Below are 24,813 nucleotides of genomic sequence, written 5' to 3'. Positions count from 1 at the left end.
TATAACCACTTAAAGACCCAGCCTTTTCTGACACTTTTTGTTTAGATTAAAAAATCTGTATTTTTTGATAGAAAATTACGTAGAGCCCCTAAACACACACACATACACACACGTATTTATATATTTTTTTAGAGAATAAAATGGTGGTCTTTGCAATTTTGTATGTCACAGCAGTTTTTCGAACACAATTTTTTGGTAAAAAAATACACTCTAATGAATTTTAATGCACACAAACAATATAATACCCAATTTTTGGAGTAAAATCTAAAACATGTCGCGTATTAAAATTGCACACACTCGTGGAATGGTGCCAAACTACGGAATTTAAAAATCTGGTGATGCTTTATAAGCTTTTACAGGTTACCAGTTTAGAGTTACTAGAGTTACGTCTTTGCACAGGTGCACTTTATTATTTATTTTTTTTTTTACACTTTATTATTTATTTTATTTTTATTGTTTCTTTAAACAAAAATCTGATCACTTGTATTGCTGTCACAAGATATGCAAACATCAATAGGCACTGACAGGTACTCTTTATGGAGAGATCTGGGGTCTATTAGACCCCAGATGTCTTATCTGCCCTGAAAGCATCTGATCACACTAAGATCAGTGTGATCAAATGCTTTCAAGATTTAAAAATGGGACTGAAACCGTACAGTATTCATTGCTTCTGGTTTCCTATACCATAGAGTCCTCCACCGGCTTCAGTTCCACTCTGGTAGCGCTTGGATGGCTTTCACAAAAATTCTGACCGCCTCTTGAAAAAAAAAAAAAAACAATACCCGAATGATGCCTGTAGCATCATCCCGGTATACCACTTGAAAGTCATAACGTATATGTACTTTAGGCGGTCTTCAAGTGGATAAGGAAGCTCCATGGTTGGGGCAGGGTGCAATGACACTTCATCCTGTGTCCTTTGCACCTGATCATGGGACATCAGATGATGACCAAGTACAGGGAACACATGGGGAAGCATTGGGGCACCCTGTCCCAGCCCTGTGAGGCTATTCGATAGGAACTCTGCACATCCGAGGGCAATAAAGTGATGGTGGAGGACCACTTCAGGACAAAGTGGTGTAGCAATGAGGATGAAAACCTGGTCCAAGACCAGGAACTTTTACCTCTGTTGCTACACCATTGACTGCTTCAATGCTTTCCATGTAGCTCATACCGTATATAAAAAAAAAAAGTTTCATCATTAGCTAACGTATGTTCATCTACTTCTTCTGCAACAGATGTCAAGGAGAGCCAAGCGCCCCATTTTAATTCCCCTTTACACAGGCCCAGAGGGCTTCATTTTTTTTTAGATCCAGTATAAATAGCTGCATATTTTCATAGGACACAGAAAGCTACCCAGATGCCGTTCACCTTTTAAAACCATTATCATTGGCTCCCACTCCGATGTTTTTATTTATTTTTCTTGACTATTACTGTCTAAAATTCTCCCATAAATAAATGTAAATGTTGCGTATGGAAAATCTCCAGGCCCTCGGCAGAATTCTGTCCTTGAGCGTGGCCGGCTCAGCAGACTGTGCGCACATGTTCGCTAACAGCACTGCGTGAAAGACTGACTGCGAACCAACAGGCCAGACAGCTAATGGCGGGGATGCTCCTTCGTTACCATGGTGACCAGGGACACCAGGCCTGTCTGCATGACCGATCGCCACATCTCCTGACGCCTGTGTATGAAAGACGGTGTTTGAATGTCTGCCACAATGGCAGCTTTAGTCTCCCTGTTTGAAACCTATTTTTTTATTAGAATAATGTGAGATTCATTCAATTCTATTTCAGTTTCAGCTTCCTGCTGTTCTTTGCAATGGAGGTTAAAAATCAAAGAGCACCTGTCACTTTAATAGAAGTTTCCTTTTTATGTGGGTTGAATTAATGTTACTCTAAGGGGATTTCCAAGAAGAGTGCAAATTTACTGGTATGGTTCCCCACCTCACCCTAGGTTTAGCTCCCCCGGTCACACCAAGTCTGACTTTGAAATCATGCGACTTCACTTGAAATCACGCAATTTCAAAGCCGCATGTCATTGCGACTTCAGGTGCAACTTGGCTGACGTCTGTGCGATTTTATGCAGCAATCAGCAAATCAGCAAAAACAGTGCAAAGGACTAGTTACCAGTTTTGCTGATGTTCGCACTGCAGCTGATGCCTTACCCGTTACCACGCTGTGTCTCTAATTGAAGGCAGCCATTTTGCTAAAGTGCTCATGTCAGAGCCTCTAGCACAGTGAACAGAACAGTAGTGACACCACGAAATCTCGCTCCAAATCTCCTGGGCCTAGCAATAAGTTACCCTCATATATCAGATGGTATACTGCTATTCTATGGGAGGAATTATAGACAAAACTTCATTTTTTGAGTTCAGATCTCCTTTATGAACCCCTAACATGTATACTTGCTCCAGGAAAGTCCTGGTTCACACCTATGTGTTTTTCAGTGCATTTTCAGAAATGCACTACAGCCCATTTAACATGGTTTCCTATGAACGAGAACATGCATCAACTGCAGCCTGCATAGGTGTGAACCGGGTCTTAAAAGGTCAATGGACCAACAAAGCGGTCAGACAACTAGCTTTTTTGGCATGGTTAGAAATGACAGTGTCTATATTTCTGTTATGACAGCTTTATTTAGAAGAGCAGTATCCCAGTACGTCCCTTCACAGATAAGATCCCAGTACGTCCCTTCACAGATAAGACCCCAGTACGTCCCCTCACAGATAAGACCCCAGTACGTCCCCCCACAGATAAGACCTCAGTACGTCCCTTCACAGATAAGACCCCAGTACGTCCCTTCACAGATAAGACCCCAGTACGTCCCTTCACAGATAAGACCCCAGTACGTCCCTTCACAGATAAGACCCCAGTACGTCCCTTCACAGATAAGACCCCAGTACGTCCCTTCACAGATAAGACCCCAGTACGTCCCTTCACAGATAAGACCCCAGTTACACTTGTGGATATTTAGCATGGGTATGCAAATGTATATTTCTAGCTCTGTGTACAGTCTTTCTATAGAGCAAACCTTTCATATAATTTAAATGAAGAAAAAAAAAGCATCCAAGATGTGCTAGAACTTTGATGTGAGTTCATACAAAGTAGTGAGAGGGCAAATTTTTAAAGCTCACTGGCTTAGGTTAGGACAGGGCTACCCTCCCTTGGGTACCTAGCAGGTTACCAGAAAAAAATATGCACCAATGGAAGGAGCGCCAGACCAGATGATAAGAGTCTACATTAGTTTATTGGACTACCCTAGAAAAAACAGCCAACATGTTTCAGGGGCCTAAAGAAACGTCCCCTTTATCAGGGCTTTAATTAAAATAGGAACCTTGAATGGACTTAAAATAGGGCTTTCCTGTGTGAACCTATGTTGGTTAGTGAATTGCTGGACTAGCAGAGTTACTAGCCAGCAGCATCTGCATGAGCCATCAAGATGACCTTAACCAGAAAAGCCCTATTCTGAAGTCAATACAAGGTTCTTGATTTAACTCAAGCACTGATGAAGGGGGAATTTCTTCAGGCCCCTGAAACATATTGGCTTTTTTTTTTTTTTAGTGTAAACCAATAAATTAGGACTCATCAATTGGTCTGGATCTCCTTCTATTGGTGCATATATTTTAAATGGTAATTAGAAATTCCACTGTGACAATCAAATTAGGGTGCCCACAAGCAGCCTTGTTTGTTGTTTGTTGTAGAATGGCCTGGAAGCTTTTAAAAACTTCACTATGGCCCTTTGCATCAGTCTGTGAGGCTGCCCAACTTATTGATGAACTAGAAAATCAACTGCCTACATATACCTGTGTAGAGGTCTCCCTGACTTCCAAGGCCATGATGGTGACTCCCAGAGCCAGGTAGAACTGACATTCCTCCTCAGGGTGCAGGTTACTAGGCATAGTGGGTTTGGTGCAAGGTGGAAAGATTGGGCGCCAGTCACTTTTTGTAAAAATTAACAAAGATTTTATTTCTCTTAACAGGAATGGTGGGAAAGAGGGTGAGGGCACAAGTCACCCTTAGGCAAATGCAATAGCAATTAGGCAAACTCCGCAGACAAAAATAGAACTAGGCAGATAGCAATACAGAAAAAGGGCCTTTAAGCTGAATGCAGCAATCTTGTAGCAACTGCTGTCTCCTGTAGCCACAACTTCTCTCACAGTAACCCACTGTAGATCCTCGAGCTCAGTTCGCCGTCTCTCACTAGACCTCTTGGACTCTCAGCTACCTGCTGGATCCTTCGAGCTTCACCCCCAGCTAACTGTTGTACTTATCTTCAAGCTTTACTTACAGCTACCCGCTGTACTCCTTCAAGCTTTACTGACAGCTACCCACTGCCTTCACCCCTGCCTTCCTGGATGAGTCTCTACTGAAGTTTTCCCACTTACTTCACCGTCCCTGGCTAGTGAAGCGTCTGCTCTGGTATTCCTTCAGAACTTCATCCCTTCCAAACGTGCCTCTGGTAACAGGAGTGGTTGTCCCTCTGGCAATTGCTTCTCTTTTTAGCTCCGAACAGGCTCCCCTCGGGCTGAGCCTCTAATACACGGGGTTCTGCCCCAGGTTTCGGGCTTAATCTTGGCTGCTCCTCCTTTGCGAAACCCTGAACTACTGGATAGGCCTCACGTAGACGTAGCAACCAGTAGGACTCCTGGATAGGCCTCAGGCTTCAGGCTTCAGGCCTAGCAGCCAGGAGCCTAGGGTAAGAAGAACCCCAATCACCTGACTCCTCCCGAATAGCCTACCCCAGCATGCAAAGCGGCCAAAAGAAACTCCTGCTAATTGGTTGAGACAACTTATTTACCCATCACCTGAATTCACTATAGTCCATCATCCTAATGCCAAAGGCAACAGAGCCACCTATTTGCAAAATAGAGAGACCACAAATTAAACTCAGACTTACGACAGAAATCAGTGGATCAAAGACTACCAATTAGCCAGGCTAGTTACCACCTAGCACAACTAGATTTATTAGCAGCCCTGTTTAGGACCAGGGTGTTTAAATGTCTTTTCCATCATCACAACACTGGCCTTGTGTGACCAGTGCCAAAAAAGTGAAAGCATTAACGATCAATGTATGAAATGACTAAAAAAACCACCACTAAACTAGTCCTACACGTCGCATTTTCTCTTATTCAGCCCACTGGAAATCAGTTGTTCGATTAAAAATTGGTCGATTCCCCCATTCACTCTTACAGCGTGGATGGAGGAATCACCTTGTCTGACTGTTGTCATTAGACAGCTGCAGCTGAATTAATACCCGAACAGTGACCACATCTGGCCGCAAATTTCCACCCTGCTCAACAAAAGTCACTTTAAAATTCCACTGAGCCTAACCCTCTCTTACTTAACTGTGCAGTGCAGTCCTATTGCTCTCTGGCTCTGGGGCTGCCCCATGTTTTGCTGGCTTTTTATATGTAGTCCTTTTTTTTCCAGTGAACAGATTGGTCACAGCCCCCTGCTGTTAACTGAAAGGAACTGGAAAGTGAATTTCATTCATGCTGTTGGCCATCTGCTTACTATGTGCATCCTTCATGTTACAGGAAGTAGCAAGGAAACATTCCTCATACAACGGTGCACAGAGATGCTGTTTTATTAGGATGTCATCAAAATCTTCTTGAGATAAAACACATTGCACTACTAAAATGTAAAAAAAGGGACTTTTAAAGGTAAATTGAGGGCAGATAAAAAAGAGACACAACTATCAAGCTCGGTATTCATTAATACATCATTAAATATATACACTCATCAGCCACTTTATTGGGTATACCTTGCTAGTACTGGGTTGGACCCCCTTTTGCCTTCAGAACTGCCTTAATTCTTCATGGCATAGATTCAACAAGGTGTTGGAAACATTCCTCAGAGATTTTGGTCCATATTGACATATCTGTCGGCTGCACATCCATGATGCGAATTTCCTATTGCACCACATCCCAAAGGTGCTCTATTGGATCTTATGACTGTGGAGGACATTGGAGTACAGTGACCTCATTGTCACTGTGACATTGTTAAAGAAACCAGTGGTGAGATGATCTGAGCTTTGTGACATGGTACATTATCCTGCTGGAAGGAGCCATCAGAAGATGGGTACACTGTAGTCATAAAGGGATGGACATGGTCAGCAACAATACTCAGGTAGGCCGTGGCGTTTAAACGATGCTCAATTGGTACTAAGGGGCCAAAAGTGTGCCAAGAAAATATCCCCCACACCATTACACCATCACCAGCCTGAACTGTTGATACAAGGCAGGATGGATCCATGCTTTCATGTTGTTTACGCCAAATTCTGACCCTACCATCTGAATGTCGCAGCTGAGATCGAGACTCATCAGACCAGGCAACATTTCCAATCTTCTATGGTCCAATTTTGGTGAGCCTGTGCGAATTGTTGCTTCCTATTCTTAGCTGACAGGAGAGGCACCCGGTGTGGTCTTCTGCTGCTGTAGCCCATCTGCTTCAAGGTTCGATGTGTTGTGCATTCATAGATGGTATTCTGCATACCTTGGTTGTAACGAGTGGTTTTTTTGAGTTACTGTTGCCTTTCTATCATCTCAAACCAGTCTGCCCATTCTCCTCTGACATCAACAAGGCATTTTTGTCCACACAACTGCCACTAACTGGTTATTTTCTCTTTTTTGGACCAATCTCTGTAAACCTTAGAGATGGCTGTCCGTGAAAATCCCAGTAGATCAGCAGTTTTTGAAATACTCAGACCAGCCCATCTGGCACCAACAACCATGCCACATTCAAAGTTACTTAAATCCAGTTTCTTTGCCATTGTGATGCTTGGTTTGAACTTTAGCAAGTCGTCTTCACCAGCCCAGAGGAGACATGCCTGTATGTCACACTAAAGAGAACCTGTCACCTAAAAATCAACACATAGGAGACTTAAAAAAAAAAAAGTTAAGCAAAAGTTACATATTACACTCAAGCACATAAAATCCCCCCCAAAAAAACCTCCTTCCACCCCCACTTATACACATGTATGAACGTAAACGCATGCTTCAGGGGCGCCTATGCGTAAAAACGTCAAATGTGATACACATGTTACATATCGCCGCACACGCCAGAGTTAGAGCAATAATTCTAGCACCAAACCTCCTCTGTAACACTAAACTGATGACCTATAGGGGACTTTTGAAGCATCGCCTATAGAAAATATAGGGTATTGAAGTTTGTCACCATTTCAGAGGTGCACACAAATTTAAGGTTTGACAAATTGGGTATCTATTTACTCGGTGCAACCTTGTCTTTTATATTTTACCAAATTTTGGGTAGTTTATTGTGTTTGTTTTCCCCTAATTGACTTTTTATTGTGTTTTCTTTACTGAAATTTTGCAGTAATATCAAGTGACATAAAAAATTGGAACTACCACTGTTTTATTCTCTAGGGTGTCTACTTTTAGAAAATATATAATGGTTGGGGGTTTTATGTAATCTTCAGGCCTAAAATAATTTTTTAAACGTGTGCAAAAATGCAAAAACTGCTCTGGCAGCGAAAAGGTTAAAACAGAATGGGAATTTTTGTCCCTTTTGACTTAATTAGGAGCGTGTGAAAAAACGTGTTTTAGGTGCGTTTTCAGGCGCTTCTGTATTAAGTCTATAGGGCCAAAAATGTTTGATCCTGCCCCAAAGGAGCTTCTGTATGGCACTTCATTCCTAAAAATATGCAAAAACACACAAAGTCCCAGAATCGCCTACAAATACCACGTTTAAAGGCTAAGTTCACCTTTTTAATTTTTTTTAAATTCCAGCTCCTCTATGTACCAATAGAGCAAGGATATGCAATTAGCGGACCTTCAGCTGTTGCAGAACTACAAGTTCCATGAGGCATAGCAAGACTTCTGACAGCCACAAGCATGACACCCAGAGGCAGAGGCATGATGGGACTTGTAGTTTTGCAACAGCTGGAGGTCCACTAATTGCATATCCCTGCAATAGAACATTAATGTATTTATATTGCAAAAATAAAACAACAGCTTTCCATTTATTTTACACAGACTTACATCACTCTCTTCATAGCTGTTTAAACACATGGCTCGATTACTTTTGTCTAAAACAGCTTTCCATTTATTCTACACAGTCCTACCTCACTGTCTGTATAGCTGTTTCAAAAAACACTGCTCCATTACTTCTGCCTTACTTCCTGGTCAGACTTTAGGTCATGAAGCAGGAAGGAGTTAACCAGCTGACCTCATTGGCACACACCCTGCATCCTCTACCCTCAGCTGGTCAACTCCTTCCTGTGTCATGACCTAAAGTCTGCCCAGGAAGTAAGGCAGAAGTAATGGAGCAGTGTTTTTTGAAACAGCTATACAGACAGTGAGGTAGGACTGTGTAGAATAAATGGAAAGCTGTTTTATTTTTGCAAAATAAGTACATTAATATTATATTGGTACATAGGGAAGCTGGAATTTAGAACCAAAAAAAAGGTTAACTTAGCCTTCAAGTGTAAATGAAGGTTAAAAGAGAAAAACAAGCCTATAAAATATGTGATGTGGTCTGATAGGACAACATTGCTTTCACTGGAGGTTACTAAATGGTATATTTGTTCCCCTAATGTATATACAAAACCACTGTGCCCCATAGCAGTTCATGTCTGCTACAGCAATGCCCCATACACACGATCGGAATTTCCGACAACAAATGTTGGATGTGAGCTTGTGGTTGGAAAGTCCGACCGTGTGTATGCTCCATAGAACATTTGCTGTCTGACTTTCTGCCAACAAATGTTTGAGAGCAGGTTCTCAAATTTTTCAACAACAAAACTTGTTGTCAGAAATTTCGAGCGTGTGTACACAAGTCCGACACACAAAAGTCCACGCATGCTCGGAATCAAGCAGAAGGAACCGCACTGGCTAACTTCATTTTTCTCAGCTCGTCGTACGTGTTGTACGTCACCGCGTTCTTGACATTCGGACTTTCCGACAATATTTGTGTGACCGTGTGTATGCAAGACAAGTTTGAGCCAACATCCTTCGGAAAAAAACATTTTGTTGTCGGAATGTCCGCGATCGTGTGTACGGGGCATAATAGTTACCCCCTTGAAGATAAACATACATTTTCCATAAGTAAATGTTGACTTTCTCCTAGCAGTTTAAGATCGGATAGCTGGATTCTTGCATGAGCCCATGACTGGTTCTCTTTAACGACACGACAGCGGCTTGTGCCCAGACGGAATTTCCACTTATAGAAACACCGTTCGTGCAGTTTCTGGCATAATGTAAATGCCACATACTGAATTTCTGCTAATTGAGAAGGGAATCTCGTTAGAAAGTTCTAATGAAGCCTCTTTGAAGAGATAATTTCTCGTCTCTCGGAGACTGTGGGATCCCAGCTGTGTTTACTGATAGCATGCGATCTCTGCCTCCTCCCAGAATCCCCGTCTCCTCTGCTGGCTTTATACATACATTATACGCAACCATGTTACCATATACACAAATGATGTATTCAGCATGACTTGCACACTCAATGCATCCTGTTTTACTCACCCCAGGAACATCTGCGTCACATTTAAAGGAAAAGAAACCTAAAAAAATCCATGCTTTGGGCTCAATTGGGAACAGGCCCTAAAGAAGGAAACATTTCTGGTGCTGCTGGGATGGAAGACGTGTACGGAAGGAAATGGATCAATACACAAAGAAGATTTGTGTTAGACTGTCCATCTACCCAAAAACACGTCTTCACATGGTCATTTAAATAGAAGCCTGGCCTCTATAAATACTGTGTAGATATATATTGGCCTGGGCAGGAAGGGAGTAAAAGCGTCCGGTATTGAAGGGATTAAGTTACTTATCTTTGGAACTTATTTGACCACTGTGTTACTTTGCCATGTTTGTATTCTATAACAATCCATGTGTATGTCTATTTTGCAAACATTATATATATATATATATATATATATATATATATATATATATATATATATATATATATATATATATATATATATATATATATATATATATATATATATATATATAATATATATACACACACACACACAATATACACACTATATTAACAAAAGTATTGGTACACCTGCCTTTACACACACATGAACTTTAATAGCATCCCAGTCTTAGTCCGTAGGGTTCAATATTGAGTTGGCCCACCCTTTGCAGCTATAACAGCTTCAACTCTTCTGGGAAGGCTGTCCACAAGGTTTAGGAGTGTGTCTATGGGAATGTTTGACCATTCTTCCAGAAGTGCATTTTGTAAGGTCAGGCACTGATGTGGACGAGAAGGCCTGGCTCGCAGTCTCCACTTTAATTTATCCCAACGGTGTTCTATCAGGTTGAGGACAGTCCAGTCAAGTTCCTCCACCCCAAACTCGCTCATCCATGTCTTTATGGACCTTGCTTTGTGCACTGGTCCAAATCATTTGGTGGAGGGGGGATTATGTTGTGGGGTTGTTTTTCAGGGGTTGGGTTTGGCCCCTTAGTTCCAGTGAAGGGAACTCTTAAGGCGTCGGCATACCAAGACATTTTGTACAATTTCATGCTCCCAACTTTGTCGGAACAGTTTGGGGATGGACCCTTCCTGTTTCAGCATGACTGCGTACCAGTACACAGATCAAGGCTGAGCGAGTTTGGAGTGGAGGAATTTGACTGGCCTGCACAGAGTCCTGACATCCACCTGATAGAACACCCCTCAAGATCCATACCCATACGCCTTTTTTTTTGGCATGGGGTTCCCCTTCAAGACTCCCAGAGCACAAGTCGCATGTCAAAGTCAGATCAGTTAGAACACAGGTGTCAAACACAAGGCCCGTGGGCCGAATCCGGCCCTCCAAGCCATTTCATGTGGCCCTCACACCTGCAGTTGCAGGAGAGCTCCAACCCTCCTCTGGTCCTCCTCCAGACCCCTACTTTCTGCTTTCAAACAATGCATCCAGCTTCATCCCAGCAGCAGCATAAGGAAAGGGGGTGCACTGTGATGTTAGGGAGAGTAGGGTATTCAACTTCTGATGGTGGGGTGGCTCTTGACATCTAATGTAAGGGGAGGGGATGCATTGGACTTCTAATTTTACAGATACAACCGGCCCTTTTGAGGACAATCATAATTCTGATGTGGCCCACGATGAAATTGAGTTTGACACCCCTGAGTTAGAATGATGATCTGACTTTAATGATATTCAATGGGCTGAAGTCGGACCAAAGTAGTGCAGGGACCTTTTTCTTAGTCGGACTTTCTTGTGTCGGACCAGTTAAGACGGCTCTTATAGGGAACCATTGATTTATACACGTCATGCGAGATGGGCTCCCAAAGTCGGAGCATATGTCGTACCAGTGTGAACCCGGCCTGAATGTACAATATATAAAGTACTGTGTGAATTGTCAGCACTATATCAGGGCCTGTCTCTACAAAACAGCATCAAGTAAGAATCTACAATAGTGTTTACTAGAAGTGATTTTCTTTTAAACTAAAACTGGTGTACTTTACTGTGTGTCGTGCAGTGAAAGAAAGGCGAAAATAAGGCTTCATTAACACGGGCGCTGAGGCTCGTAGACCATGAATGGGCCGTGTATTTATGCGGCTTAAGCTGCCAGGTGCTACACACAGGCAGCCCGCGTGAGAGTTTGGAGACGCAGTGACTGCTCGGAGACACCCGTCCTCCTAATTTAACAGACTTGTTGGGTAAGTGGCCCCAAACGCAGACAGTGTGCACCTGCACGTCTGTTAATTTAGGATGAGCGGCTGTGCCTGTGCAGCTATCACACCCTCATACACTCCCATGCAGGGCTGGGACAAGGGGTGGGCAGGAGCGACGGCGGGCCTGGGAGCAGTGGTTTACTGCAGGGATGGGGGCACTCTAAGGGAAAAGGGGGGCCGAGTTTGACATGTTTGCCTTGGGTGCTGGATGACCTTGTCCCGGCACTGCTCCCATGGGCTGCCTGCAGGCACCACCTGGTGGCTCAAGCTGCCTAAACAAATGACCCATCTGTGAGTGAAGCAAAGTGCAAATGTGCGTGCATCTAACAAATTTATAGAAGTCTAGGAAAAAATGCTTAGCTTTTGTATATTTATACCATACATGGTTAAACTGAAATCCTGCAGGTTACAGTTCCTTTAAACATTACTGTCCATGTATACAATATTACTAGTTCTGTGTGCGTCCACAATCTTGTATCTACTACAAATACAAAAGCCTATACAGATACAATCTGCAGGCTAGTATCTACTCCAGAGGTTTCCCATCCATTTACAAACACATGCTGATTATTATATATATTATAATATATACGGTACCAGGTATATTCTTACAGGAACTGCACAGGCTGATCCAAACAAAGCCACAGACGGACAGACTGCTGTACGCCCACATAGAGAGCGTTCTGAAAGCTCTGGCAGACCTTGTATGTATTTTTCGCTTTCTTTTGGAACGTGTACACAAGCTTTTGTGTTAATTGGGGTGAAATTGGGAGTGATCCAGATTCACATTTAATTAGCATTTGGAAGGGAAAAGGCAAGACTCGGAAAGCCAAGCTTGCATGGAGGAAGAAGCTATGTAATAATCTTAGCAGGACTTTGGGGCATTGGGAGGCGGTGGCCTCACCTCTGGGGCTGGCAATGAACATTTTAACCAATAATAAACAAAGGATAGAGGTTGACACTATGACTTGTGTTTAATACCATCCTAAAATGGGGATGGTAGTAGAAATATTCATTAGGAGGTGCAATAAACCTGTTACTGGTTCTGATTTATAATACCTGCAGAGGAGATGTGGACCATCAGCAGCCAGCTGAAATCCAGAGATCGCTGTTCAAGTGCACCTTTGCAATAAAAGCTGATATGAATGATGGGGTCACATTAAAAAAATAAAAAAAATCTAGTCATTGATTGCTGATGTGCCGGCTTAATTAAAGGCAGTTTTTGGCTATACATGAATGAATCGCTTAACTGCAGTTATCAACCATGAAACGCTGCGACTTTGCTGAGGTCCTCCGTTATCCTTAAAGCATTTACAAAATACAATACAAAGCAGTTATACAGTAAATCCTTGGATTGCGAGCATAATTTGTTCCAGAAACATGCTTGTAATCCAAAGCACTTGTATATGAAAGCAAATTTCCCCATAAGAAATAATGGAAATTCAAATGATTCGTTCCACAACCATTTATTCATAAGTCCTTCCGTTTATAGTCCATATAAAAAGAATATAGCAATGTGACCAGGTTGTGTAACCATAAAATGTCCATCCACAAATGGAAGCCTCCACAAGGGGATTAGAAGCAAAATCCAGCAGGAGCTACAGAGTATAAAAGAGAAGAGAGGCGCCTCTAAGTGTAGCAATATGTTGCTAAATGTTGTACCTTCATTAAATGTAATTCATTGCTACACTTAGAGGCGCCTCTCTTCTCTTTTATACTCAGTTGTGACATGACGCTGCTTGTATATCAAGTCAAAATTTATTAAAAAATGTTGCTTGTCTTGCAAAACGCTCTCAAACCAAGTTACTCTCAAACCAAGGTTTTACTGTATATTCATTAAAAAATGTGATGTGTTTTTAAATGCAATCAAGTGTAAGCACCTGATTTGGCTTGGTTTTAGCTTCCTGCAATCCCCTATACACAGTGCCTTTTGAGGCCAGATGGGCTCTGCGACATGCACAGGTACTGACAAGGGACATGCAGATAGGAGGAGAGAACACAGTGACCAGAGGGTTGAGACAATCACAAGCTGGAGGCAAGGACATGACCAGACTATATTAGAGCTTGTTCACACTTGCTCAAAATACTGACGCTTATCAAAAGCGCCTATAGTGTTAATGCATAATAATAGGTGTGGTTGATTTTTCTTTTTTTTTTGCAATTACAAAGCATCACTCAGTGGCATGTGCCCTGTCAGGCTGTAATGTTAGAATTCAGGAATTTGAGGTGGTAAAACTGCAGCTCTGCCACCTGTTTTTTTTTTTTCCCCCACTGGCCGCTCATGTAAAGATTCCTGGATGTCTTTTACATACGACATGTTCCTCTGGCTGGCAACTGGTTGACCATGAAGGCCGTCAAAATCAATAATGGTCTCAATTTATCTATAATAAGTATAATATTACCTATCATGGACTATAACGTCGGTATTGTGTCTGCTGATATATTCTTTTTTAGGCTTGGGTGCACTTTTCGGGTATGTGGCCTTTACAATGTTCTCCTGAAAGCACAAAGAAAAATCCTAAATGAAATATAATCATTTCAAGAGTGCTCCAGCTTGAAAGCATACTTTAACTTTTTATCAATCGCCTTGAACATGAATGCTTTTGACCAATAGGCCTTCATTTACCACCCAAGCTGTCCTGATTATAACCCACCAGTTCTGTATGTACTGTAAGTCCATTGTCTTCTGGCCATATGTGATGAGTCTGTTGGGAAAAGCTTGCCTTAGTGTCATTATCTGAGCTCCTGTAATGGACCTGTCTTCTATCTGCAGGTATAAAGGCTTCATCAAAGATTGTCCCAGTGGCCAGTTGGATGCTGCCGGTTTCCAGAAGATCTACAAACAGTTCTTCCCCTTTGGAGACCCAACTAAATTTGCCACATTTGTCTTCAATGTTTTTGACGAGAACAAAGTAAGTAAATGTACGCTCTATGTACTTTTCACTTGAATGCTGGGCCATTGTGACAGCAAAACCCACATCTTCATACCTCCTGCACATTCCAGTGTGGCTCATCATAGCCATGAGCCAATAGTGTGAGGCGACAGGGCTTAGTGGAAAGTACTCGCAGGGAAAGCCAATAAATATTGCATATGGTTTTTTTTAACAGGTAGCCAGGGGGTGGTGCTTCCAGCTTCCTTTCATGTTTCCTTGCTCCCTTTTGTTGTTAAATGCCTGTTTTTAAAATAGCTCAATAGCTCAAGCTAAAATTTACACAAGGGAACGACTTAAAGCTGAACTCGAGGCACAAAAACATTCATTTAAATATATTCCTTAGTAGTCATAAAAGATAAATCCTTGTATTAACAATATTATCTTAGCAGTAAAAGTAGCCATGATATTATCACTGTTGCGTATAGCCGGTGCAGGGAACAGAGCTGTGGAAGGCACGCAGCAGGCCCCACCCACTACAGGCTGCCTGCGCATAACTACAGGAGGGGGCGGAGACAAGACCAGTCCCCCTGCACAAGGAGAGGGAGCAGCAGTGACTGACTGGTCTTCATTACAGGAGCTCCTGCACAGAGGCAAAGTATCGCACTGGATTATTGCGCAGAAAAAATACCCATCAGGGGGAGTATACATGACTCTTGTACAATATTTTCTTATCCCACAGTTCAGCTTTAAACTTTCAGTTAGAGACAGTCTGCCTGAAAGGGAACTGCTTATACTATGCTCTCTGTTTAGTGCTATGGGAACTTTTTGTTATGTAGAAGAAGCTCATTTATAAAACAAAGATTGGCAACCTGTCGGTATAAAATTAAAATAAAACTGAAGCAAAACTGCTATACCTTGATATCAAAGGAAACCTGTAAGGAGAGAAATATGAGGAAAATAAGAGTTTACAAGTAGATGTAAACCCTTCCATATGCCCAGTGAAGTGACTGTCCTCAGGTGATCCACAGAAACAAATCCTCCTGTAAGTTGTACCTGTTTATCTACAGTCTTCTCTTCTCTACATCCATTCAAAGTGCAAAATTTATAAAGCTTGTCAGAGCTGTCAGAAAAAAAGGGACGGAGAGCTGAAATTACACTCTGCAGAAGCCAGTGAGGAGAACTCTTAGAGCTAACTGAAGGGAAGGGATACACCCCCCTTCACGCAGCACATAAGATCAGAGCTGAGGTTGTCAATCACAGACTGTGTGCTGGAGGTCCCCCCCCCCCCCCCCCCTGTCACCTTTTTTTTTTTTTTTTTTCTTGGTGTCAGGAAAACTTATCAGAAGTGATTCATGCTGATAGCTGTGTAATGAGGCAGCAGACAGAAAATACACTTAGTGCTCTGGAATGGTACAAGTGCACACTATAGAGGGATATGCTTTGTGCATATTTCATGTCTGAAGTTTAATCACTTTAATGGCACAGTTTTACCATAGCTGAATATTTGATATTGGCACTTTTCTCCTGACCTTTGTGCTCAGGCGCTGTCCCCAGAGCTGTATCTCTTTACAGCAAGTACGTTACTGTATTTTCACTTATTATGACTACATTCCTTGGAGAATGCGTAGAAAATCTTACAATTATACTTAATGTCTTCTGCTGCACCCAGGGCTCTCCCGAGCCCTTCAGCCAATTACACGTTTAATTCCTAATTTATTACATTATATATTGCGGTGGTAGTTACAGCAAGAACAAGTATGCGGCGTGCATTATGATTCATTTATCCTTATTAATTTAGGTATAACTGGTTTATTTACTCACAGCACAGACAGCACAGATTTACTTTGCTTGTTTTGTGTAGGTGCAATGATTACAAGCTTTGCGTTTCAATTTGCTTTTTTGTATAGTGATCATTATGGTATGTTCAAAGCGAATCATGCGACTTTCTCAAGTAAAGACACGGATCTTAATGATTGGGATAGTGTAAAGAATAAAGAGAACCAGTCACGTCTTTGTACTTAAGCACAGTCTGTGTCCCTCCTTCTGCTTGGAATGGGGGGGGGGGGGGGGGCAGTAAAGTCCCAGATGCGTGTATACAAAGGAAGCTGACCTTGAGAAAGTCAACATTGTGCTGGTTACGTGTGCTATGTCTATTGCACATAAAGACACACAACAACGTAGATTTGAGGCATGTAAAAACAGTAATACATGCTATATGCACTGGTTCCAGCATATGCATGCTTGTGAATTTGTCCCCTGTGGTTTGTAAAGACTGGTTCTCTTTAATGGGTTGCTCCAATTAAAGCTTATGCTGGAGTCACTCACTAGTTCCTATATCTCTCAGGGCATTTCTGCATCAGAGTTCCCAGCTCCGCCCACCTGCCACACTCATTATAACGAGGATGCACTACTACATTTCATGTCTCCTTTTATTATATATTGAAGAAGGTTCAGCAGGAAGAGTGACTTTTACACTTTAGCAAGGGGTAGAGACAGGAATTCCAGTGCAGAAATCTCCTGGCTGGATTACAGGAGCAATATAGGAAAAACATGGATGATTGAGTTCATCAGCATCCAGCTATAATAGAATGATCCATTAGAAATATTCAAGCAAAGTGATATTAAAAGGGTTTGTAAAGGTAAATATCAAAAAATAACAAACATGTCTATACTCACCTACTCGGGCGGGAACCTACTCTTTTCGGGTCAACCATGCCCCCCCCGGCGCTTCTATCCCCTCCTCTCTGGCCAGTGCCCCCATGGGGGCACTCGTGCGTGCTCACAGCCCAGTCCCTCTGCTGCCTCACTTGACATTGACAGCGGGACTGGGCCCCGCCCCCGCTTCTTCGTCACTGGCTTTGATTGACAGCACTGGAAGCCAATGACTCCTGGTGCCCCAGCAAAGCCAGCGAGACCCAGAAGTGAGGGGGGAAAAGATCTGCAGACGTGCATGGCGCTAGATCGATCGAGGTGTCAGGTAAGTAAACTGGAGCTGAGGGGGCGATGCTCACACCTAAACATTTTTTACCTTAATGCAAAACTTAACTTAATCTAAAACTTTGAGACTTTACAACCCCTTTAACGACTTCAGTCCCGGAAGGATTTGCCCTTTATGACTGCGTCACTTTAACTGACAATTGCACAGCCGTGCGACACTGTACCCAAACAAAATTGATGTCCTTTTTTCCCCACACATATAGCTTTCTTTTAGTGGTATTTGATTACCTCTGCGATTTGTATTTTTTGCGCTACAAACAAAAAAAAGCCCCAATTAAAAAAAAACAAAAAACTAATGTATCAGTTTAGGCCAATATGTATTCTTCTACATATTTTTGGTAAAAATGATCGCAACAAATCGTCTACAAAATAGGGGATAGATTTATGACATTTTAATTTATTTTTTAATAGTAATGGCGGCGATCTGCAATTTTTAGCTGGAGCGCGACATTGTGGCGGACAGATCGGGCACTTTTGACATTTTTTTGGGACCACTGACATTTATACAGCGATCAGAGCTAAAAATAGCCACATATTACTGTATAAATGTCACTGGCAGGGAAGGGGTTAACACTAGGGGGCGATCAAGGGGTTAAGGGGGTCCTAGGGAGGTGTTTCTAACTGTGGGGGGAGTGAGTATAGTGACTGGGAGTAGAGAGACATCTCTGTTTCTAATCACTAGAAACAGCAGATCTCTCTCCTCTCCCTGACAGAACGGGGATCTGTCTGTTTACATTGACAGATCCCCCATTCTGTCTCTCTCAGGAGCGATCTCGGATGCCGGGAACGTGCATCAGCTCTTACGTCACGCGACGGGCACGTGCGCCTGCTAAGGCTATTTAAAGGGCAATCGTATAGCTATGGCGATTTGCCCAGGAGAGCCAACCTGCCGCCATATAACGACGGCGGCTGGTCGGCTAGTGCTCTGTATATGCAGTAAAAACAGACAAAAAATAAACTCAGCGCTCATTTGAGGAGAGACCCTGGAGGTTTGCACAGATCAAATAAATGTGATTAAAAAAGTCACTCAATAAGAGGGATAAAGTCCATAGGAACAGACTCTAAGATGAAGAGGGAGAGTAGTCCATGTACCAGCACTAAGGGCAGCCAGTGTAAAGAGCTAGAAGCAGTGTCTGCAATGCAACAAAGGAAAAGAAACACAGCGCCTCTAAGTGCAGTATTGCTAAACCATTTAATGATAAGTCAAAAGTGAAACTACTCACAAAGGGAGCATAAACACAAGCATGATTGTAATCCTGCAGCAAAATCCGGGGGTGGTTTTCTCCTAAACGTCCGTGTCTCTGAAGTGCAGCTGACAGCTAGTGCGGGTGGATTCCAGCATTCTGGGTGCAGGGTGAGAGGAGGTGCTGTGTTTATTTTCCTCTGTATATGCATTAAAGCAGGGGTCTCAAACTGGCGGGACTACAAATCCATCATGTCTCTGCCTATCAGAGTCATGCTTGTAGCTCTCAGCCTTGCAATGCCTAATGGGAATTGTAGTTCTGCAACAGCTGGAGGGCCACCAGTTTGAGACCCCTGCATTAAAGCATGCTTGTTATACTCACTGTGGAACCTAAGAGGTTAATCCTCTGCATTGTTTAAAAAGGATGTCTCCAAAAAAATAGCCTGATATTTACAGAGTCAGAGGGCAGGCTGCACATGCTCAGTTTGGTGTGTGTGTTACTAGAGAGTTATTTTTTCCTTGAGAGAGTGCATGTGATCAGCACAGGGCCAATCAACACTGTCCAGACAGGGGATCAGGGGTCCTGCATTCTCATTGAACAATCGTGGGAGAATGAAAACTCCTTCTACAAGCTTTAACCAAATTGATAGAAGTCACAAGACTGCTATATACTGCTGATGAGAAAAGGTATTTGGCAGTTTATATTTACTAAAATAATTGCATTTCCATGTTCCGTGTACTGTGGGAGACCAGATATAGTGAATGCAGGGTCCTGGGTTTAGTAACACTTTAGTCAACTTTTTAAAATTTTTTCTAAAAACATAATATACTTATCTGCTTTGCGCAACGATATTGCACACAGCTGGCTCCATACCTCTACTTTTTTTTTCCCCCACCAGTGCTCTCTAATCCTCCTCTCTTCCGAATGCCCCCATAGCAAGCTGTGTGCTGAGGGGCACCCATGTGGGCACGCTGCCAAGCCACAAGCCATATATGCACAGAATGCAGCTTGGCCACATCCCCCCCCCCGCTCCCTCCTCATAGGATTTGACTGACAGCAACAAGAGCCAATGTGAAGCCTTTGAATTCAGGAAGAGGGGAGAATGAGGGTGCTGGTGGGGACAGTGCTGGATCATGAGAGGTGTCAGGTAAGTGTTGTGGGGGGGGGGGGGGGTGGACAGGTAGTGTGGTGTGGGGTACCTTAATGCAGGGACTGCATTAGGGTGAAAAGCACCCAGACTTTAGAACCACTTTAATGCATTGTAGATAAGGGCACAGATAAATCTGCTGAGACAGAAGCATGATTACCTTACTATCTTTTTGCAGGATGGACGGATCGAGTTTGCAGAATTTATCCAGGCTTTATCTGTCACTTCTCGCGGGACCTTGGATGAGAAGCTGAGATGTAAGTCCCCTAGCTTGCACAGTATATACAGTATATTGCCAAATTGATCTATTGAAAGAGGCCCTACCACAAGATTTTTTAATTCATCAAAAATCTTCCGATAAGATTATACACCTGTCAGCCATAACTTTAGGACCACCCACCTAATACTGAGTAGGTCTCCTTTGGTTGCCAAAACAGCCCTAACCCATTGAGGCATGGACTTCACTAGACCTCTGAAAGTATACTGTTGTATCTAGCACCAAGCCATCAGTAGCAGATTCTTTTAGTCTTCTGAGTAGTGGGATGGGGCCTCCATGGATTGGACTTGTTTTCTAGCAGATCAGCAGATCCCACGGATGTTCGATTAAATTGAGATTTGGAGAATTTGGAGGCCAATTCAACACCTCAAACTTGTTGTGTTCCTCAAATCATTTGTCACTTGTTTTTGCCGTGTGGCAGGGTGAATTATTCTCCTGAAAGAGGACACCGCCATCAGGTAAAACCACTTTATAAAGGGGTGTTATTGGTCAGCAACAATGTTTAGGTAGGTGGTACGTGTCAAGTAACATCCACATGAGTGGCAGGATCTAAGGTTTCCCAGCAGAACATTGTCCAAAGCAACACAGTGCCTCTGCCAGCTTGCCTTTTTTACAACACAATCTCCTGTGCTTGGGGGCTTAGTCTTTAGGTAGGTGGTGCGGCCAACCCTTTGGATAGAATATGGAATGTCAATGGCCTTGCTGCCCTCCTCAGAACAATGGGTATCCTTAGAACTGAAACATATAGAGCAGAAAGGAGGGTGCACCGACCTTGTGCATTACCAAAGATAACATGTATTAAAAAGTGTAACAGCAATAGTAATACTCACAAGCAAACGTGATAAAAAGGCTCATCAGTACACCAGCAAATGGAACTGTGTCTCTAGACACCTGCAACCTGGACCGGGTGTTAGAGGGGACCAGATGGCATTGCAAACGGCTTACGCGCTTCGAGGGAGGACCCTCTTCCTTAGAGCCACAGCCGCTTTTGTTTTTTTCTTTTTTATCTGGTCCCCACTAACACCCGGTCCAGGTTGCAGGTGTCTAGAGACACGGTTCCATTTGCTGAAAAGCCCTTTTATCACATTTGCTTGTGAGTATTACTATTGCTGTTACACTTTTTAATACATTTTATCTTTGGTAGTGCACAAGGTCGATGCGCCCTCCTTTCTTCTCTTTATTTCAGCTTGCCTTTTTCCCCATACTGCATCCTGGTGCCATTTCTTCCCCAGGTAAGTGATACACACACACACACCTGGCCATCCACATGATGTAAAAGAAAACCTGATTCATCAGACCAGGCCACCTTCTTCAATTGCTCTGTGATTCAGTTCTGATGCTCATGTGCCCATTGTAGGCACTTTTGGCTGTGGACACGGGCCAGCATGAAGAACTGACCAGTCTGTGGCTGCCCATCCCCATACACAACAAACTGTGGTGACCATTTGTTTGTGCTTTCAACACATCAACTTCAGGGACAACATGTTCACTTGCTGCGTAATATATCCCACCAACTTTCAGATGTCTTTGTAACAAGATTGTGGTGGCCTGGGTAATGATACGTTTTTTTGCGCCCGATTTGTCAGAAAAAGGCTGGTGTTTGCACTTCAATCATCACAACACCATGGTTAATATCATGTCAGGATGATTGAAGCACATTATTTTTATTATTATATTGTAATATAAAATTAAATAGTTCAACTCACCATAATGCAGCTTGCTACGGTGCCTATCACCAGATTGCCACTTTCCACATCGCCTGCCACCAGATGCAGATTGCCACAGTCACATGCCACCAGATGCAGATTGCCACAGTCACATGCCACCAGATGCAGATTGCCACAGTCACATGCCATCAGATGCAGATTGCCACCAGATGGAGATTGCCACAGTCACATGCCACCAAATGCAGATTGCCACATGCCACCAGATGCAGATTGCCACAGTCACTTGCCACATGCCACCAGATGCAGATTTGCACAGCCACCAGATGCAGATTGCACATGCCACTGTCTCCTGCCTCCTAGATGCAAATTGTCACTAAGCACAGAGGCAGTGCAGTGGAGTGGTGGGTTCCGCATGAGAGAGAACAGCGGTGATGTGGGGCGGGCGTGAGAGATGATGTCATCTCTCTGCTCCCCACTTCACCTCCAACAGTATACTGGCCGCGCTGTGTGGGCAGAACAGCGGTGATGCAGGCGGGCGGTGGGAGATGATGTCATCTCTCTGCTCGCCTGCTTCACCCCCAACAGTATACCGGCCAGGCTGTGTGGGTGGAAGTGCGGTGTTGGCGGTGATCTCTCTGCTCGCCCGCCGCACCTCAGATTGTGCAGACTTTGCGGCCCGCCTGTAAACAGGCTGTTGACCGGTAGTGGGCCGCGGCCCGGGGGTTGGAGACCCCTGTTTTAGACCCCCTGATCCCTCCATAAAGAGTACCTGTCACCACCTATTACTGTTTACATCCCTTGTGACAGCAATAAAAGTGATCAGATTTTTTTTTTTAAAGGGACAATGTAAAAAAATAAATAAATAAGAAAAAATAAATAACATTTTTTTAAAGCGCCCCGTCCCTGCGTGCTCACGCAACAAAGAAATCGCATACATAAGTCGTGCCTGCGAATGTAAACGGCGATCAAATCAAACATGTTAGGTATCACCACGATGGTCAGAGCGAGAGCAATAATACTAGCAAAAGACCTCCTCTGTAACTCTAACCTGGTAACCATTTTTTTTTTTTTTTTTAAAGTGTCGCCTATGGAGATTTTTTAGGTACTGTAGTTTGTTGCCATTCCACAAGTGTGAGCAGTTTCAAAGCATGACATGTTAGGCATCTATTTACTCGGCGTAACATCTTCTTTCACATTATACAAAGAAATTGGGCTAACTTTACTGTTTAGTTTATTTTTGCTTCATGAAAGTGTCTTTTTTTCCCCAAAAATGCGCTTGAAAGACCGCTGCACAAATAATACTGTGCGACATAAAATATTGCAACGATCACCGTTTTATTCTCTAGGGTCTCTGCTATGGTAGAATATATAAAGTGTTTTGGGGTTCTAAGTAATTTTTTAGCAAAAAATACTGATTTTAACTTGTAAGCAACAACTGTCAGAAATAGGCTTAGGCGTGAAAAGGTTAAGGTTATTCACTTTATCTGTCAGTGGCCATAACGTTATGGCTGATCGGTGTATTTAACAGGCTTTATGCATTTTCTTTACCTGTAAAAACCCTCCCTTGTGTAGACACCCCGAGACTGATGCTGGGGGATGCCACCTTGGATGTGATGTTAGCAGCCCCAGCAGACTCCATGCTGTCACTCAAATGACACTCTCTAGTATTCCCCTTCTCTCCTTCCCCATCAGCTACATAAAAAGTTATGTAGGGAGGTGATGGGTGGGCCAGAGGAGCTTGGCCAGCACAGAGAGAATTGATCTACTCGGACAGGGCAAGGAGGGAGGAGGCTGTGCTAAGGAACTGACTCTTTTAAAGCATACAGACTTGCTGACAAGTTCAGAGACACATTACAAGTAAATTAAAAATCATTTATGGAATCATAAAAAAATTGTAAGTAAATATTTAAAATACTTGATTTTTCTATGCCTTTAACATTCAGTTTTTTTAACTGGTGACAGGGTCTCTTTAAAAAGATTTTATAGGCAAAGAGTGAAAGCACTTTGTTTAGCTTTGAAAAGTGTGTCCCCATTGGAGAGAATTACTTTTACTTCCTGTCCCAGTACAATGATGGGAATATCTCCAATGGGAAAACAGACACAGCAGCAAAAACACATTTTAATACCATAGAGAAACATTATAAACTCTCACAGATTTTTTTTTTATTGTGCCTTTTTGCCCCAGTGACACCACTTGTGCTCATCCTTGTTCACCTGGACAGAAACACTTTCCAATGGTGTCGCAGATTGCAGTAAAATCAGTTTCCATTCCTTTTCCTCAAGAAAAAAAAATAGTCTTTGCAGTAATTGGTTATAAATGAAGTTATATTATTGCAGTTATTTTAGTTGAGGCTTGCTATAACTAGGCTCCTTTTCACCTCCTCTGGGGGAATAATGAGATCCTCTGACAGTTGGATTTGCCGGGAGATTTTCCAGTCTGTTATAATTTATTGACTCATTTCAACAAAGACTGCGTGAGAAATGTTTAGCTGATTCTCCATTGTTCTTGGCTGCTATCCCAGAGATCGCATCATTTAGAAATGTTCATATTTATGTGCATATCTGACAAATAAAAGATCTTTAACAGTCAAATTATCTATGATATTATACAGTATATGATTAGAGAAAAGAGGTTTGTGTCCGAGAATGACTTTTGTTTCCTTCATTTAGGGGCATTTAAATTGTATGACCTGGATAATGACGGCTACATCACACGAAACGAGATGCTGGATATTGTGGATGCAATTTACCAGATGGTGGTAAGTTTGGATTGAATGTATCCAAAAAAATCACGTAATCCAAATGCAAAAAAAATTGAATTATTATTAAAAAAAAAGTTGAAATTCATGCATATGGCTAAATACACATTTGAAATACATACAGTAAGGCCTCTTTCACACTAACGATCCGTATGTCCGTTTTTCATCCTTCCGTTTTTGGATGAAAAACGGACATACATGAATCTCTATGGAGCGTCGGATGTCATCGGTGACATGTCCGCTGACATCCAACCCGCTCCGAT

At 42.7% G+C, this 24,813-nt stretch overlaps 1 protein-coding gene across 1 annotated transcript in view; it reads left to right on the top strand.

Moving 5' to 3' along the window:
- Positions 1–24,813, top strand: part of NCS1 (neuronal calcium sensor 1) — a 153,860-nt gene that overhangs the window by 108,130 nt on the left and 20,917 nt on the right. Inside the window, exons 3-5 of the mRNA XM_073600492.1 lie at positions 14,420–14,558; positions 20,026–20,104; positions 24,462–24,550. Of these exons, the coding sequence (XP_073456593.1) occupies positions 14,420–14,558; positions 20,026–20,104; positions 24,462–24,550 (307 nt within the window). The remainder of the gene's footprint in view (positions 1–14,419; positions 14,559–20,025; positions 20,105–24,461; positions 24,551–24,813) is intronic.

Source organism: Aquarana catesbeiana, linkage group LG09 (assembly GCF_042186555.1).
Source record: "Aquarana catesbeiana isolate 2022-GZ linkage group LG09, ASM4218655v1, whole genome shotgun sequence".
Taxonomy (NCBI): Eukaryota; Metazoa; Chordata; class Amphibia; order Anura; family Ranidae; genus Aquarana; species Aquarana catesbeiana.
This window is presented reverse-complemented; position numbering and strand designations above follow the sequence as displayed.